This window comes from Phyllopteryx taeniolatus, chromosome 10, assembly GCF_024500385.1.
Source record: "Phyllopteryx taeniolatus isolate TA_2022b chromosome 10, UOR_Ptae_1.2, whole genome shotgun sequence".
NCBI lineage: Eukaryota > Metazoa > Chordata > Actinopteri > Syngnathiformes > Syngnathidae > Phyllopteryx > Phyllopteryx taeniolatus.
Genome location: NC_084511.1, coordinates 26,215,116 through 26,233,834, shown reverse-complemented (window position 1 = coordinate 26,233,834; position 18,719 = coordinate 26,215,116). Strand labels below are relative to the sequence as shown.

General features: G+C 43.8%; 1 protein-coding gene and 1 long non-coding RNA gene across 5 annotated transcripts in view; one reads left to right on the top strand and one right to left on the bottom strand.

The window, feature by feature from the left end:
- LOC133484386 (uncharacterized) overlaps positions 1-18,719 on the top strand; it is a 70,545-nt gene that overhangs the window by 18,449 nt on the left and 33,377 nt on the right. The gene's annotated exons all lie outside the window — the stretch shown is intronic.
- fstl5 (follistatin-like 5) overlaps positions 15,943-18,719 on the bottom strand; it is a 102,392-nt gene continuing 99,615 nt past the window's right edge. For all 4 annotated transcript variants that reach the window (XM_061786851.1, XM_061786853.1, XM_061786852.1 and 1 more), the window contains one exon: positions 15,943-17,698. In XM_061786851.1, coding sequence (XP_061642835.1) covers positions 16,993-17,698 — 706 coding nt within the window. In that variant the 3' untranslated portion in view covers positions 15,943-16,992. The remainder of the gene's footprint in view (positions 17,699-18,719) is intronic.

Below are 18,719 nucleotides of genomic sequence, written 5' to 3'. Positions count from 1 at the left end.
GTTGTGGGAAATAAAATAAGCGTGACTATCATTTAATGCTACATTAACAAACAAGAGGTAAGGACCTTTAAAAAATATAGAAACCCTTATTATACGTACATATTGACAAGGATACGCAATAATTGGGGTTTGCCGAGCCCCATGTTTCTGGCCGAGTTCAAATCCAAGCGTCACTGTCTCTACGACTAAGTGTTTTAGTAGCGTGAAGGAATAACTCTTGTTTTTTTAACACACAGTGGTACTTTGAATTTGAGAGTCATCTCTAAAATTGAGACGTTGGGTTCTCTGCTGTCATCTAGCAGCGGCGTAGTTGAAGCGCTTTCGTACGCCAAATTTTGGCTTCCAACACAAAGGAAAAAAATCAATTGAACAATGGCTCATAATGCGGAAAACTCACCAGTAAGGTGCACTTGCATGTGAGGAAGCATCATATTACGTTGGGATGTTAGTGTCATTAATGATTGACCTTGGCTGCATCTTTCCTCACTGTGCATTCTGAAAGTGTTCCAGTCCAATATTGTGAAGCTGTAGGAAGTAGAAAGATAGCAGGCGACATCTCACTGCATCTGTTATTATGTTTCTCTCGGCATCGGGGCCGAATTTTGCGGAATTCGTCCTCGTCGGGCGCGTTCACGGCACTGCGTCAGGAGCGGTGTACTTGAACAGACGCAGTTGCTCTATTTGCGATGTCACTCTTATTTGCCGTCCGGCGTCATCCCGAGTCCCAGCCGGGGTTATTTATGCCGCCGCTGGGGATCCAATCTCGCTTGGAGTGGTGAGCCGCAAAAAAAAGACTTTCACTGTGGAGTGTCATCATCAGCGATGCACTGTACATTTCCCAGAAGGGATGGTCTTGTGCATCCATACTCGCTGTTGACTGAGTTCAACGTGTTCCGCCTATTTGCACTTGGCTAATTACAATTTCACCTATTTGCATTTCCCCCCCCCCCCAATGCCAAACTACTAAGATCTTTGTATGTCAGAGGAGGGGCTAAGTTTAGCCTGGGTTGTTAGTGGAAGTTACAGTCCTCTTTGCATGTACATGCGCACTTCTGGGGCATTTCTTTCCCAAAATCAAATCATCTGCAAGCCATTTATTTTTACGGATAATACCGAATTTTGATTTATTTATTGTTTTTTTTTAAATCCAAAAAGTCCTCGAATAAACACTAATCAGGTCGACTTTGAGTCGAACATGGTTTGTAAAAGTAGCAGAGCAAGTCTTTGTCGTAAGGGAATTATCGAGCGACATTCTGATTCTGACTTTAAATGATGCGGCCTTCTTGATGCTTGATTTTTTATTTTTTTTTGCCTTTCAGCAGCCGTGAGAAAACGCTGTGCAGCAGACAAGCAATTAGTCCACAAAGGCCAGACAATTACAGTGACTGAGGCAACTCCTCAAAGAGACGAGTGCATCAATCCTTCTGGCGAGCCCGCACGCGACCTCGACCGGACGCCACTTTGTTAGTTTGTCGAGCAGGAGACGGAGAACCACTCCATTTGAGTCTCCCAGATGAAGCGCAACAATTGTCCTGCTCGCAGACAACCGAACCCGCGGTCATTTTTGCGGTTGTCTCTTCTTGACATTCGGAGGCGCTCTGCCGCCGCCCCCGCCGCCGCCTGCGCTGCTGGGAATTTCCGGTAAAAGCCCGACGAGACATTTGCATGTGAATGATCCGACTCTGCCTCATAAAACTTCTCGTCTGATGGAAATGAGGTCGGTGATTAAATCCGGTCTATTATCTGTAATTTGGTCGGGGCGAGCTCAGAGTCTCAGACTCGACTCGAGTTTGCGCCGGCCGCTTTGTGTGGCGACGGCTGGGATGGAAATCACACGGCAATTCCAAACGTTTGAAGGAGTGTCAGTAATTGTAGTCGTACAGTGATTTCCTCATTCATACTTTGAGTCATTTCTCAGACCACCACTGGTGCAAATCTAGATTGAAATGTGGAGTGCTCCAACGTCATAGTTTTTCTCGTTACGAGCACTCGCTAGGTTGTTTCGATATCTATTTTCCTTGGTGTTGCGAGCCAAATTTTGAGATGTACGTGAGCCTCGGAAATACCGTTTATAGTACCAATGAAGGTACTGTGATGCCCTCGCATGTGGGCAAGGCAAAGCAAAGCAAATGTATTTAAATAGTCTTAAATTAGCACATACTACTTTTTAAAGATGTAAACTTATTTCAAAAAGTTTAACAGAAAAATCTGCAGTATAGCGGCAACGTGATCTAGAGGGGCGTTACAGTTGTCGTAGTAGTAGTAGCACAAACATTAGTCTTGGCAAGGAGTGACACACAAAGTATTTGTGTACACAGCTACAATGAATCTACTCGGATCACTGGAGAATTTCAAGACGTTATCATGACGAAATGGCGCTCAGCTAAAAATGGCTGAGAATAGTTCAAGGTAGTCAGCAGGTGATTGAAGCAAAGTAAAAAAAAACGAAAAACATCTTTAATTTCGAGTGTCGCGAGACTTCGTTGTTCTTCAAAGCAAAATGAGCCGACACTGCTTGGATGGCGAATACTAAGATTAACTGTACCGACATGGCAGTCGAACTGAGGTGGCCGTTTTCCAGGGGTCGTTCAAAAACTTTTCTGTTTGGGAGAAAGGAAGAGATTAAGTGGCAGTGTTTACTAGCAGACACATATTGCGATAACTGCTCCCATTTCCTTCAACGCCTACGTCTTGTGAATCTTCCGACTTCGGTCCGTGAGGCTGCGATGGGCCGTTCATTGCTGCTTGTAGCTTCAATTTCTCTTGGTTGTCGTCTGCAAACAGACTTTGACGTTGTTTTCGCTAATTGAGCTGCTCTCCAGGCAGCCTGGGGCTCTGGAAAACGTAGGAAAGTCCACTTTCCGCCTCATTTTTATCAACGGAATCTGATGAAAAGGGGAAGGATACGCTAGCTGCCCTCAACCCCCTGCGGCTCTTTCTTTTGTCTCTTTTGGAATTGGCGAAAGTATACTTCTACTTTTCGGTTCGGGTCAAGCTCTGACGAGGAGGAAAGGTGAAAAATAAGAAGAAGCGGGCTGACGAATCTAGTCGAGCGGAACACACGGCTGAGATGTAAAAGCCCCTTTGTCTGAAGCAAGTCCATGAGAAGTAGTCTCCCATGTTCTGCTTGCCTGATAAATGTTGTATGGAGTGCCGAGGTAATAGCTGCATCAGCGTGATGGGTAGAGATGTTCGCCTGCAAAGGGGCAGGCGGGAAATCATTTGCGCCGCTCGGAAAAGTGCATGCACAGAGAGGGACCTCTAAAATCGGAATGGAAAGTACTTTCATGAAACGATGTCTCTTTTAGTATTCGGCGGCTACCATAGCTTTGTTTTTCCGAGCGGCTTTAGCGGGCTTCAACGTCGACGGCTTTGGTCATAAAAATGAATCTTATTAGAGTTAATGGGTTAGTATCTAGGAAACCTGGATAAGTTTAACAATTATTTCATATTTGTGCGAGAAGGAACAGCAACCATAGAGCAAAAGCAGCTTACGGAGTGGCCATTCAAAAAATATTTTGCTGGGCGTGTGTGTCGCATCCCACTAGCTTCATGAAATATGAATTATTCTCGTCTCTTTTTCATTTCTCTTATTGCAGGAAGACGTTCTTGTCTCACTTTGTCAACAGGAACATACTCAACAGTCTAATCAGTCATATACGTGACATTATGTGTGAAGCAAATCATACATGTGGGACTGAGAGTTACATAAGAATGTACAGAAGTCCATCTTTTTCTGTCGGTCCAGAAATTTGCCGTCTTGCAACTGTTTGCTAACGTTTTCACAGAAGCGCATGCAGACGTGCTCACGGTAACATCCTGGCCTCTGACTTTGTATGTCGTCGTTTCACACGGCGTAATCTTTTGGCGCTGGCTGAAATGAGATCGAGTCAGTCGCAGGAAGGCTCACTGACGTCGCACATTTGAAGGTATATTTTTCCAGAAAGTTTGCAGCAAACGTCATCATTTACTGTCTTTAAAGGCGTCATGATAGGAAAAACAATCTTTAGTTAGCTTTAGTTAGTTCCCCACTTATCCAAAACGTGTCTTTGAGCGAGTCGTTCTAAATTTTGCAAATTTATTTAACAACCCCCACCAAACTAAGTTTCTCCACCCATGACTTGGCGGCTAGGCTGTGCGAATAGCCACCATTTTCAAGCAACTGCCAGACTAAAGGTTCTGAAACGATAATTTCAAAGCCAAAATTTAAGCAGAGCCAAATTTTCTTGAATGCACAGATGAACATTAGCTTCTGATGTGTTTTTATTTCATTAGTATGCGGTGGGCGGCACGGTGGACGACTGGTTAGAGCGTCAGCCTCGCAGTTCTGAGGACCCGGGTTCAATCCCCGGCCCCTCCTGTGTGGCGTTTGCATGTTCTCCCCGTGTCTGCGTGGCTTTTCTCCGGGCACTCCGGTTTCCTCCCACATCCCAAAAACATGCGTTAATTGGAGACTCTAAATTGCCCGTAGGTGTGACTGTGAGTGCGAATGGTTGTTTGTTTGTATGTGCCCTGCGATTGGCTGGCAACCAGTTCAGGGTGTACCCCGCCTCCTGCCCGATGACAGCTGGGATAGGCTCCGGCACGCCCTGCGGCCCCAGTGAGGAGAAGCGGCTCAGAAAATGGATGGATGGATGGTATGCGGTGGCGTTGTCAACAAGGTGGTGGGTACGTGTATTTGAGGTGCCCTCTGCACGTGCCACATTCTGTACATGCATCCGCTACACTACAAGTTGAGTGTCATTTGGCTGCTGTTTTAAATTACGAAAGAAAGGCCTATTCTTTATTCGGTTTCGAAGAAATTCTGGTCCACCTTCCGGCGTCTCAGGAGGGGGAAGCAGTGCACGATCAACACCGTGTATAGTGGAGATGGGGCGATGCTGACCTCGACTCGGGACGTTGCGAGCCGGTGGGGAGAATACTTCGAAGACCTCCTCAATTCCACCGACACGCCTTCCCATGAGGGAGCAAAGTCTGGGTTCTCTGAGGCGGGCTCTCCTATGTCTGGGGTTGAGGTCACCGAGGCAAGGCCCCGGGGGTGGATGAGATTCGCCCGGAGTTCCTCAAGGCTCTGGATGTTGTAGGGCTGTCCTGGTTGACACGCCTCTGCAACATCGCGTGCACATCGGGGACAGTGCCTCTGGATTGGCAGACTGGGGTGGTGGTCCCCCTTTTAAAGAAGGGGGACCGGAGGGTGTGTTCCAACTACAGGGGGATCACACTCCTCAGCCTCCCTGGTAAGGTCTATTTAGGGGTCCTGCAGAGGAGGGTCCGTCGGGAAGTTGAACCTCAGATTCAGGAGGAGCAGTGGACCAGCTCTTCACCCTCGGCAGGGTCCTCGAGGGTGCATGGGAGTTCCCCCAACCAGTCTACATGTGTTTTGTGGACTTGTAGAAGGCGTTCGACCGTGTCCCTCGCGGTGTCCTGTGGGGGGTGCTTCGGGATTATGGGGTACCGAACCACCTGATACGGGCTGTTCGGTCCCTGTACGACCAGAGTCAGAGTTTGGTCCGTATTGCCGGCAGTAAGTCGGACGCGTTCCCGGTGAGGCTTGGACTCCGCCAAGGCTGCCCTTTGTCACCGATTCTGCGAATTTCAAGGCGCAGCTGAAGCGTAGAGGGGGTCCGGTTTGGTGGCCTCAGTATTGCATCTCTGCTTTTTGCAGATGATGTGTTTCTGTTGGCTTCATCAAGCCGTAACCTCCAACTCTCACTGGAGCAATTCGCAGCCGAGTGTGACGCGGCTGGGATGAGAATCAATCCGGGGAGATGGAAGTCTGGGCGTCCCTGCTAAAGCTTCTGCCCCCGCGACAAGCGGTAGAAAACGGATGGATAGAAGAAATGCCTAATATCTCTCTGTTAAGAACAATTACCAAAACACCCTAATATCAACAGGAAAAATATACAGATACCTTTTAAGCTAAATAACAAGCGAGCGTAAAAGAAATAATGAAACCACCCAAACATCTCCCACCACCAGCGCGGCAGGCTTCATTTGTTTCCAAAGTGATGTGGTCTCAGAAAGGCTGGCGGGACTCATTGTAATCACGCCTAATGCAGAATACGTTCACTCTGTCTGGGAAGCGGCTGGCTCCTTCAAGATGATTGCTCCAACCCTTCTAATCAGGGAATTGGAGGACCAAAAAAAAAAAAAGAAAAAGAAAGCAGAAAATAGTCTTGTTGATTACACTGAGTAAATGTGTTCTCTTCTCAGGAAAAATCTCACTGCTTGTACAGAATTGAGAAAATAAACGGGAGCTATTTGTGTGTTGTTGAAGAGGCGGAATGTCAAAATGTGGGGGACATCTGCCCGTCCATTTTCTGTAGCGCGAGGCCTCATTCGGGTTGCGGGCGAGCTGGAGCCCGGCACGATGTCGGGCGAGACGCGGGGAAAACCCCGGACGGGTTGCCAGCTCGTTAGCGGAGCACCCACAAGAAGTCCGTTAACTTGTTTTCCGGGTTTGGTCACGTGACGTTGCGCATATAGCGGATTAGATGCTGTGCTAAATCGGTCTGGCGAAATTTGCGGAAGTCTCGCATGATGTCACACTTGAATTCTGTTCGTAATTGGTACTGGAGATGTTCTCGTTAGTGTTCGATTCAACCCCGGGCATCTTCTACGTTAGCAACACGTCCGACTGTATTTTCATTTCATGTTATCTGCCGGCTTCGTCTCCGTTCGGCAATCGCTGAGGCTTTGACGCGATCAGGCGGCACGCGCTGAGGTGACAAGTGGAAAGACGGCACAGCGTTTCACGCGCGGGGTGTCAAGTGGATGGAGGATTTACCGTTTACGAGCCTCTCTCGTTCATGAGCCTCACATTCAATTGAAGAGTCACCAAAGCAGCCGTAGCTTCTCCTATGAAGCCGGCGACGCGCATGGCGACAATCAGGCCGCGTTCGAGCATTTCTCAGATGTCCTTAAAAGATAAGTTGTTGTGAGTGATTTTATTTTATTTTTTTAACTCCCTGATCTGATTGGAACACGTTCGGGCCCGACAATCAGAAATGCCAAACCCGTTCAATATTTCCGATGACAAACGACAGACTTGGCGATTGGACGTGAACCAGAAGGCTAGCCGATGATGCATTCGACAATCGGGGTCAGGCCGTCAATTGGAAATGTTCAATGTTGGCTGCCCTCTGGAACAATGCTGCCTCTCACAGGCCAATCTTGGTACTACGCCAAGTTGTGTCTCTGGAGACTCTACCCACCCATCAAGTGTAAAATTAAACAACCAGGAAAATCTTTTGTTCCTCTGAAATTTGCCCAGTTGTGATTTCAACTGCCTTTTTCAAGTACTGGCCCATGGGGAAACAGTATCACGTCAAAGCCAAAAGGGTAAGCATAGCTGTAGTGTTAGCACAGATTAGCATTAGCTCACAGCATTGTTGTCAACATGGGTGGTTTGGTGACGAAGTGGTGCCTCTGCGAGTAAAAATGTCTTTGCTTTCTCAGTTTTTTGTTTTGGTTTTTTTTCTTATCGCTCTTCCCTTTTAGCTTATAAGTTGTTCAAGAACATGAGTCGCTCGCCTAGTTTTGGTAACGAAATTCCTTAGCCCCAAGGTGAACATCATGAGAAAGAACTATCCTGCCCCAACTAGCTCAGATGGTGAAGTTGGAGTGGGACAACTTTATACCTCCCATTCAGATTGGTGCCATTCGTAGCCCAAAAAAACTACAAAAAGGTGGAAAAATAGTGTCGTTTTCAGGCAGGGTAAAACCTCCCCATCAGGGGAATTGTAATGCCCCAATTATAATTATTGTTCATTATTTTATTGTCTCCTGCCGGTGAGTCCAGATGCTTCATCTAGTGGTATATTGTACGTGGCAATTAACTAACCAGTGAAGCCTTAAAAAATGCGCTGTTAGCATGATTGCATTTTGTATTCATCACGCACACTATTATGCTTCATTACCTCCTGCAAGCATGAAAACGTGAGGCGAGATGTGAGACGTGTGTACTGAATTCTGGTGTGGATCGTGGAATTTATTTTCGTTCGTCGTGGTTACAGTCTGCTTGTATTTGGGCCAACTGATCCATAGGCATTGATATTTCGTAGCAACTTGAATGTGAACTACTGCCACCGACAAGACTGGAGTGCACCTGCATGTATTCTGAAAATTTTAAATCTGCAAGTGGCGTTAAAGTAAATGATGCGACTATGTTTGTAATGGGTATAATATATGGAAAATTGACTTTTAATGGCTTTTATACAAATCGGGTATACATAAGGTGTGTAAAGGGTGCTAATAATTCTCAAGCCTCTTGACAGGCATTTTGACGAAGCATGTCAGCCATGAGTCTTTTGAGGAATGATGCAACAGGTTTTTCACACCGGGATTTGGGGATCCTCTGCCATTCCTCCTTGCCGATCCTCTCCAGTTCTGTCAGGTTGGATGGTGAACGTTGGTGGGCAGCCATTTTCAGGTCTTTCCAGAGATGCTCAATTGGGTTTAAGTCAGGGCTCTGGCTGGGCCATTCAAAAACAGTCACCGAGTTGTTCTGAAGCCACTCCTTCGATATTTTAGCTGTGTGCTTAGGGTCATTGTCTTTTTTGAAGGTGAACCGTCCGAGCACTCTGGAAAAGGTTTTTGTCCAGGATACCCCTGTACTTGGCCGCATTCATCTTTTCTTCGATTGCAACCAGCCACCACCATGCTTCACTGTTGGGACTGTATTGGACAGGTGATGAGCAGTGCCTGGTTTTCTCCACACATGCCACTTAGAATTAAGGCCAACAATTTCCATCTTGGGCTCATCAGACCAGAGAATCTTTTTTCTCACCATCTTGGAGTCCTTCAGGTGCTTTTTAGCAAACTCCATGCAGGCTTTCATGTGTCTTGCACTGAGGAGAGGCTTCCGTCGGGCCACTCTGCCATAAAGCCCCGACTGCTGGAGGGCTGCAGTGATGGTTGACTTTCTAGAACTTTCTCCCATCTCCCGACGGAAATTATATAAATTGGTCATTCCTTCTATGCGGCCCGGTAACAAATGCCTCACGACCGGGGGTTGGGGACCACTGCTTTAAACGACACTACCGGGGGCCCGCCTCTTTTATCGTTTCGGGGGGGGCGATGCGAGCTTTTTGCGTGCTTGCTCCGCTGCATCGGAATTGCCTTTTTCTACTGGTAATGACGACATTTTTTTGTGATCGTGCCACATGTAACAGCAGCGTGCTTATATGGAATTTCGTGTGGAGTCGTGTCTCTCCTGTGTTGAGTTGGAAGCTCTTATAGAGTCACACACCAGACAGCTCTGCGAATAAAACATCATCACAGTGTCACACATACACGCACGCACATTCAAAATGGCTGTCTCACTGCGCAACGAGCCGTGACTTTGTCCCAGACGACGACGACGACACAACATGTCAAGACTAAGAACAAGCAAGTCAGGTCAAACTGAATAAATGTGTATTTTTTTTTCGCATAGCATGTCCTCCTTTAGTGTATGCTTAAACGAATATAGTTCCTTTTAATTAATTTGTACGTTCAACACAATATGGACAAAAGTTATGGGACACATTCCCAATTGTGTGTGTTAACTTTAAGTATGGATTTATTTGTGATTTCACCACAGGGGGATTCGACATCGACATTTGGGCTCATGATTAAATCTTTTTTTTTTATTTTTTATATGTACTACTAAGAGTACTTTATTTGACGAGTGTACATCTGTCATGCAACTCTACAGAAACAACGTTGTCATCCAGAGGAACTCTTTTCAAAAGTCTTCGAGGTATCTGTGATGCAAACAATACAACATGGTGCTGACAAAACCCGTTTATATACGTGGAAATAAATCTGCAAACACTTACCTCGTGTGCGATGACGTGGCTGTTTTCTTTCCTCGAGGAGGCATTTCAACAGGCGATGTAAAAAAAAAACAAAAAAACAAGCCTATTCAAATGTTTCACTATCACTATTTTCACTCGTTATTGTCTTTAAAAAAAAAAAAAAAAAAAAAAACATCTACACTTTCAATACAGGAAAAAATGACACCGCGGAATATATGTAATACTTGTCCTCACCTCCTGCACTTGACACAACCAAAATGTGGGTGGGCCAAAATGTGGCTGAAAATCATAAAAACAAGCCTAAAATTATTACCGAGTCTATTTTGGGGGCGTGGGGGGATTTTTTTTTTTCTGCAGACATCATTTGTAAATCCAAAACTGTGGAATGCGCGCCAATGTTTACGGGGTTACGGTAGATAGGTCCTCCGATCGCAGAGAATGAACGAACACTGCATACCTGCACGTTGTTACAATACATACTAGGGAATAAATATAGCACAGCAAAGAAGCTTTTGTAGTTGATAAAATTCATGAAATTAGTGTTAGAAGCAAAAAAAAAATAAACGCATGAATGCACATACAGTACAATCACTTGAACGGAACGAAGATAAAAGTGATGAGAAGTGTCCTTTTCACGGTTATTTAGTACATTCGTCAACTCATTACTAACAAATTCCCAGTTTTTGTTATTATCGTTAAATTTATTATTATTGCTTTTATAAACGACTGTAGTTTCAACACATTGTGTGTCTTGGGCGTTTGATGTTTTCTTTCAAAAGGTGATCCTGCGTCAGGGGGTTTCTACATTTGTTGGCAGAGTATAAACAAAAAAAAAAAGAGTACGAATATTGTACAAACAAGTACGAACATTGAACGAACATCGATGAATCACAAATGTGCGCACGATTTAAGAGGACAACCGTGATGATAACCATAAATTAGAAATAGGAAACGGTCTCGACAGAAGCCGGCAATTTGAGCGATGTGATTCCATTAGAGATAAATTACTGCACATACCACCTTTGTTCTACCAATCATGTTAAGTTAAATACACGCACACACACACACACACACGCACGGCATTATAAAATCTTGATTAACTGTACAGTTGATGTTTGGATTAAATGTGTAACTTGAACTGACTAAACGGTACAAGGACAAGTTAGCTCGATATCGTTAGCTACATAATCTACCATCTGCTTGATATAATGTCAATGTAATTAATATATATTATACATCGCCAGTAGGTAACAATATGACTCTGGAAACACCATGTTGCAGATGATACTTTATTTCAGTGTTATTATACAGTGGCTAAAATGTTTTTGTTTTTTTTAAACTTGTCTGACAGTTGAAAGAGAGCGAGATTAATACTTTGCCTACAATAATTTGACTGTACATCATTTCCCATGGGAAGAAAATAGTTTTAAAACAAATCAGAGAACATAAGGGTCTAATAACTGTTTTAAAGTACAATACGCCAACGCATAGCAGTCAGTGTTGTACCCATGTGGTAAGTAATAAGACAGTAATAGGGAGGGAATGATGACCGGCGGACGGGACGAGACGGCGAAGTCAAGACGGCGGCGCTCAGTATTTGCAACGACTTAATAGGAAGATGAAAATGTCAGCGAGACACAGCAGACAAACCGCTGCCATCGTCTCATCGAGCAAAAGGATTGCAAATGCATTGCGTCCGTACGATTGCAAGTTATTTGCAGGAGAAAAAAAAAATCAAACTGCTAATTGTTGTTTAAAGCTGCCATCGCCACATTAAATATGGTTATCTAATAGAGCACAGGGAACTCATTAACAACAAGCAGTATGAGTCCATAGTGAAATTCATCTGAGAGACTGTTTATGTGCCTCCATTTTTTTTTGGGTTGGCAACAATCGATTAATGCTAAGATGGCGTCGCCACAGCATAAGAAAACTTTGCGGGGATCTCATTTCCAACATGCTGTAATTCTGACATTTATGGGAGTTTATGTTATGTTTCTGTTGTTTATGTTATGTTGCGTTTAGAGAGTTTATGTGTCTCAGTAGGTGCTGCTTTTCTGGTTAACAACTCCACATAACAACAGTCATGGCTAAAAAAAAACCATCACTGTATTTTGTCTAAAAAAAAAAATCTTCTTTTGTTAAAACACAAAAAATTTAGATTTCATGTCAGACAGGGAAAATAAAGTGTCTTTTTTTTTTTTTATACAATCATGGCTAATATTGGCAACCCTGACTATTTAATATGGCAATGTGAAATAGTTTACAGTATGCGATAAGAGTCCACGCTTGAATTAATCTGAGAGACTGTTTATGTGTCTTGGTAGGTGCTGCTTTTTTTTGGGTTAGCAACAATGAATTAACGCCACATTACGTAAAATCATTCTTTTGTGCGGGAAACACGTTTACAACGTGAGACTCTTGACTTGAATTCATGTGTTGTTTAGGTGCTGCTTTGTTGTTGTTTTTGTTCGCAATCAAGTTCAAATGTGCTCAGCAGTTGACTTCTTACAATATGGTCCATGATTGGAAATAATCACAGTTTACACACTTTTTTGAATTTATTTAATCTAATTGAATTTTTTTCCTTTTTTTTTGGGTAGGTGTCGATTTGTTGCTAATAGCATCCTCACAATGTTAGCACGGCCATGTTAGTAGCGCGGTAGCAGTTTCTCTCAACGGCTTTTTTGCTGTGGACTTAATTAGTAGATAGCGAACACTGTGCTGCCTCCTCCCCGGTGCTAATTGGGTTGGCACACACAGTTGGTAATGAAAACAAAAAAAAGCATCCTGTCGTTCATTCAGATTAAACCCACCCGTCCGTATTTATATTTGGCTGACTGGCCCGGCGTCACAAATCTACTTCTATGTACGTGAAAGAAAATCTTTCCCGACTCGCCGTCGGCACGGAGCGCCACGACCAATCAGCCGCCTCAATCAGTCGTCACGGAGCCGACATGATGGAGCGGCCTAGTCTCGCCGACCAGCTAATAGCCAGCGCCGGAGTTAACGTCTCCCGATGGAGGCGAGATTGGAGCCCGCCCGTGTGACCGAGACTAGATAAAGCGCCGACGATAGATAATTAAGGAAGTTGCCCGCACCTCCTTTCCATTCACACGGCTGTTTTATTAAGGGATATTCAGCCTCAGCCAGCGGGAATATTAATATGAATCACCAGCCTGCGTGGCTATGCTGAGAATATAAATGGCTGGGCGGGCGAAGAATGAATTCATGAAGACTTTGGAGGTACAGTGGACACACGCTAGCTGCGAGTGATAGGAACCGAGCCCCGCTGCGAATAACAAAAATCCGTGAGACCTTGACGTACGCTACAGTTCGTATTTTCCAATAGACGCCACAAGATGGCGGCAAAATATAAAAAAATATATATATGTGTTTTCATTAGACAAGGCCACGGCCTCAGTCAATGAAAATCCTGCCTTCACTTCAACATGGTTTCCTGGCCCTAAGATGGCGCTAAAGCAATATTTTTGCATTAGACACGGCCTGCACATAAAAATAATGTAAAAAATTTACAAACTAAAAAATAAATAAATCAATAAAAAAAATAAAATCTTTAATTGGCATGTGCAATGTTCACACCCCTGCTATTTCGCAGATTTTTTTGTGGAATATATATATATATAATATTTATAGCATGTCCTCCTGTCCAGTATGCTTAAATGAATCTCGTTAGATTGAACCTCTTAATTAATTTGTACATTCGAAACAATATGGACAAACGTTATGGGACATATTCCTAATAGTGTGTTTGGCTTTTTCTTTGGCTTTTTTCGTGATGTCACCACAGGAGGATACCTGTAACGATAAGCGATCAGACGTCGAGATTTTGGCTCGGGGTTAATTCTTCAATTGTTTAGATTTTATTTTCTATAGACTATTAAGAATTCTTTATTTAAAGAGTGTACATCTGTCAAACACTAATACTGTACGGTTTAACATACAGTGGGAGCAAAAAAATATGTGAAGCCTTTGTGGTCTGATTATCTAAATTGCAAGAATAAACAAACAGAGTCTGCTTAAACTAACTCGCAAAATGTATTTTCATATTTCAAATAGAAAATAATGTAGAAATTCACAGTATAGGGAGGAAAAACCAAGTAAAGGCTTGAATTTAATAACTGGTTTACCCTTCTTTGGCAGTTTTGTGTTCCAAAAGTGCATTTCAATAACTTACTAACAATAACACTAATGTGTTTGTGAGGGTTTTTTATTAGTCTTTTACTATCTCAGATTTTCACCTATTGCGAGTAGGTCAAGGATACACGGCAGTTGCGGCTTGCCCCATTCGGCTAATTAGATGCACCCTGCTTTCAACACAAAGGGGCGTGGCCGGTGGGTTTCGGGAGCTAAACTGATGCCACGACAGAAGCCGGCAAATTCCCGGGTCGACTTGCGTACCGACCTGCATCAGAACCTTACCGAGTCCTGTAAATCCTCAATACCAGCCCCAAACAAGTTGGTCATGTGCTGGCAAAAAGCTCATCAATATTGGCTCCAACTACCAAGCAAGCATACGGGTATCTAAGCAAAAACAGGAAGTCCCGTTACCAAAATCCTTCTTCTCCTTCTCATCTTCATTCACTTTATTCCCCCCTCATCCTTTTCCCTATTCTTCACGAATTGCTCCTCATTCTACTTCTAATATTCTTATTCTTCACATCCTTCACCTTTCCATTTTCTCCATCTCTTCCGCATTCTTTCCTTCTTGTCCTCCACACTCTTTCTATGGCAAGACACTCGACAGTATCCCAACGTGTCACCACATCGCTACACTTGCAAAATGTAGTAAGTGCTCATTCAAGTTGTGTGTGTGTGTGTGTGTGGCAAAAAAAAACAAAAAACATTTTCTGAGTTATGAGATGTAAGGCAGCGCCTGTTGCCAAGCGCCCTTAAATCCCGCATGTGTTCGCCGCTGGCGGCTGAATGAATTAGGGATTAAAAATGTAGCATACGACTTTAATCTAGACGGATACCTCTTATTCAGCCCCGGGCAGTCGTACGATTAATCACATCACGTTGAGTTTCACATTTAAAGAGGAAAAAAAGAAAATAAAATCCAGCATATATTATTTCTATTTTGGATACATTTTGTATGAAGGTGGCTACTGAACATTTCCTTCAGTTTAATTTTTTTTTTATTTTTTTTTTACGTGAATAACAATTTAAACTAATATTGTACGTCAAAAAATTTTTGTTTTTGTTTTTATCTCAGCCCGATTTGATGTGATTTATCTGTTGCGTGATGTTATTGGGAGAGCGATTTGCAGTGTGGTGGTTTGATAGTGATCGATCACTGTACATCGATTTGCCCAGAGTTACCAGGTTGCTACTGCGGATGTGCATCATTATTGATTAATCAAGCCATTTTAATCAAGTTCTAAAATAGTTGCGTTCTTCAGTTCTTATTATATGGTGTATGCAGCTATGGGAAGTTTAGCGACATACGTAAGTATGGGTGGGACGGTCTATGAAACCCACGCTACGTTGGGCCACGGTTTGGAATAGTTTCGGTTTTGTGCACAAACAGAGCAACTTTTCCTTTTTCTCCAAATTATCTCATTACTTTGCTTGTCAGCAAAAACAGCATTTTGTACTGTGCTGAATAATATGAAAAAGTATTATCACCGTTCTCAAATTCAATTTTTTTTTGTGTGCAGTTTTTCTTCTCTTTAATGTTTAAGATCATCAAATGAATGTAAATATTCGACATCGATAACCCAAGTAAACATAAAAGGCAGCTTTTAAATGGTGATTTATGAAGGGGAAAAAACCCATCTTCAAAGCTACCTGGGCCTGTGTGAAAAAGTCATTAATTTCAGCTTGAAGTCCCAAACTGATGGCCGAATATTCTCCTTCAGGATTTTCAGGCAGAATTCATGGCTCCATCTGTTTGCACTATGCCAGTCTCGAGCCAAAGGTCAGAATTATTTCCAAAGTAATTGCAATCTCCTGTGCTATTATCACACATTACATCAAATGTCTTGGCTGCCAGATGAATGGCTATTCAACATGAGTGTTGTTGCCATGATAACCGGCAGGCAGTCAATTGAGTTGTGTTCCACTTAGCAGGCGAGATTGCGGTCATGATTGCAAGAACAGATATTACACTTGGTTTCATTGGTATAGATTTTATTGTTGGGTATAATGACAAGCGTTATTTGTATTTATGTATAAATAGCAATCGCACCAAGGGGGGGGGGGGGGGACACACACATACGAGACATGACTACTGTGGACGTGGAAAGCGGTGATCGCTATGTGCTCAGTGAACGATCATCACTTGTGTTTTTATCTGTACAATCGGAATGAAGCAATTGAACCAGCCGCTCTGGATTTAAAGAAACATAAAGAGAACGTAATGTGGCAGCAAAAGTGAGGGTGATGCATGACATATGGTGAGAGGTTTATTATTAACACGCCAGAAGTCCATTGTCAATTTTTCAGATGCAGTTGTCATTGGGATTGTTAATGCATAGAAAGGTGTCCATTGTCATCATCCAACCTTGTCTTCAACACAATATAGCACAAGTAGCACACAGCAATCTCTAATCTCACTAGGATACAGCCTAGTCTAGTCTAATTTCCTTCCCTTTTGTTTGGTCCAAAGTTTGAATCCTTCAAACGGGCAGGTGCTCGATTGACTCTTCCTCAAGGAACGCTCTTTGAAATAATGTTTAAATTCCTTTCCTAAAGCTAAAATAAGCGACTTTTGATTTTCCTGCTTTGGGGCAGAATTAAAAAAAAAAAAAAAAAAAATAATCAAATCAAATCGGAATTTACCAAATGCTGTTTTATAAGTCTGGATTAAAGGTTAGTGAGTGTCTGAGCGTAATGAGTCTCATTTCAAACCAGACAAGATCAAGCCATACATGACATAGCGTTGAAGTTAAGGGGCTGGAAAAAAATGACATTAATTTTCCTTGAAGGCACGGGAGAAAAGTTGGGGGTAAATTACGAGAGACAGTCCGGATCTGTGTTGGATTTTTCAAAAGGTACATCAATTTTCAAAAGGTACAGCAAATAGATTTATATTCATGACTCTGATTACTTTTACATCTCATAACGTGAATGGTCAATTAGCATTTTTAAATACTTGACATTCTCCCTCACAAAATTTTGAAATTCCGCGGCGAACTTAAGTGAAACAGTCCCAGAACCCGACTCGTTCCTAAGACTCCCCCCCAACCCAGACCAACACGTTGCCTTTGACCACGTCGGTGATCTCGCAGTTAAGCTTGTTGAGCCGCCCGTCCAGGATAAACAGGGACTCACGGGAAGGGGTCATGAGGTACTGGCCGAACGTCCCGCCGCCCACCACCGCCCGGTTCTTGGCGCTCCATGGCCACTCATAGGGCTTGATGGCCTCTTTCAAGCTCTTGATCATCTTCACCTTGCCGGTGCGCAACTCAACGAACAGCACGTCCGTCTGGCGCCCGGAGCTACCGAACACGTTGTACTGGTGGGCCTCAGTAAAGGAGCGCTGGAAGGCCAGGTCGGAGATGTGCAAGTTGGTGTGGATGTCAAAGGGCTCCCCGATCTCGCCGTGCTCCGAGACGGTCTGGATCCGCATCAGGCCATCATCGTCGTCCACGGTGACCAGGTAGCGGCCATCCGGGGACACGTGGGGCGTTCCGTTGACATCGCGATTCTGCCCGATCACGCTGTCTGTCACGCTGTCCACGATGACCTGAGCTTGCGTGGCGCCGGCGGAGTCCGAGCGGCAGTTGACAAAGTAGTAGCCGCCAAGCTGGGTGTAGGCCGCTGACTTGGGGACACAGTTAAAGTCCCGTAGGCTGATGTTCTTCACGTAGGCCATCGTCTCCAAGTCGATCTTGTGTAGGACAGGCTCATTTTCGTGAAAGATGAGGCCATATCTGTTGGCAATTTCACGAGAAACAACCCAGACAACTGAATCAATAGTCATCCTGACATCATCAAGAGAAACAACCCAGACAATTGAATCAATAGTCATCCTGACATCATGGGGTGGTGCAGCAGTAAAGTGAACACCCTGCAACCGGAAGGTCGCCGGTTCGTATCCCCGCCTGTGTGCATGTCATCATTGTGTCATTGTGTCCCTTAACTCATATTTGCCCACGAATGTTTGGTGGTGGTCGGAGGGGCTGTAGGCACAGAATGGCAGCCACGCTTCCGTCAGACACAGGGTGTGACTGTGGAGTGAATGAACAATGTGTGCAATTGTAGAGTGCCTTGAAAAGTGCTATATAAGTGGTATGCATTATTATCTCTGTGCTCGTACCAGTATTCTGTGATGACTGGACCAGTTGCTACTTTGTTTCCACGGATCCCAATCATATTTTGGAATGACAGACAACGGCAGTAAAAACTACAGACCTGGGTCATATACTAGACCATTCACCCATTTATCCGTGTTTTTTAAAAGTTGGAAAACACCCTGGGCTTTGTCGTCAGTCAGTCACAGGTCACATAGAAAGAGGGACAAATATTCACACTTGCGGCCACTGAGTAGGACTGGATTATTATACATAAAAGTCAGCCGTCACCATTGCTACACGACCAGTGACTCTTGAGTGACAAATCACCAGAATTGGATCAGTCCTGACTGTGATATTCTGACGTTCTTCTACGTCTAATCATTCTGCGCATGTATCCGAGACGCCTCCGAGCTTCATTCTAATTACGTAGGGGTAACCAACATCAACATTCAGCACTGAGTATACTGGCACGTAGAATCCCATCCAGAGGAATAATGCAAGAGGCTGAAGTAAAAGTGATAATGCATTTTTTTTTTTTAAATTACATATACATTTATTCAAGCAAACAGACTAGCGCTAAGGAACATTAGTTATTGTCCCTGCAATGCGACACTGCTGCATCTGCTCATTTAGACCTGGTTCATAATGTTTCTGGTTG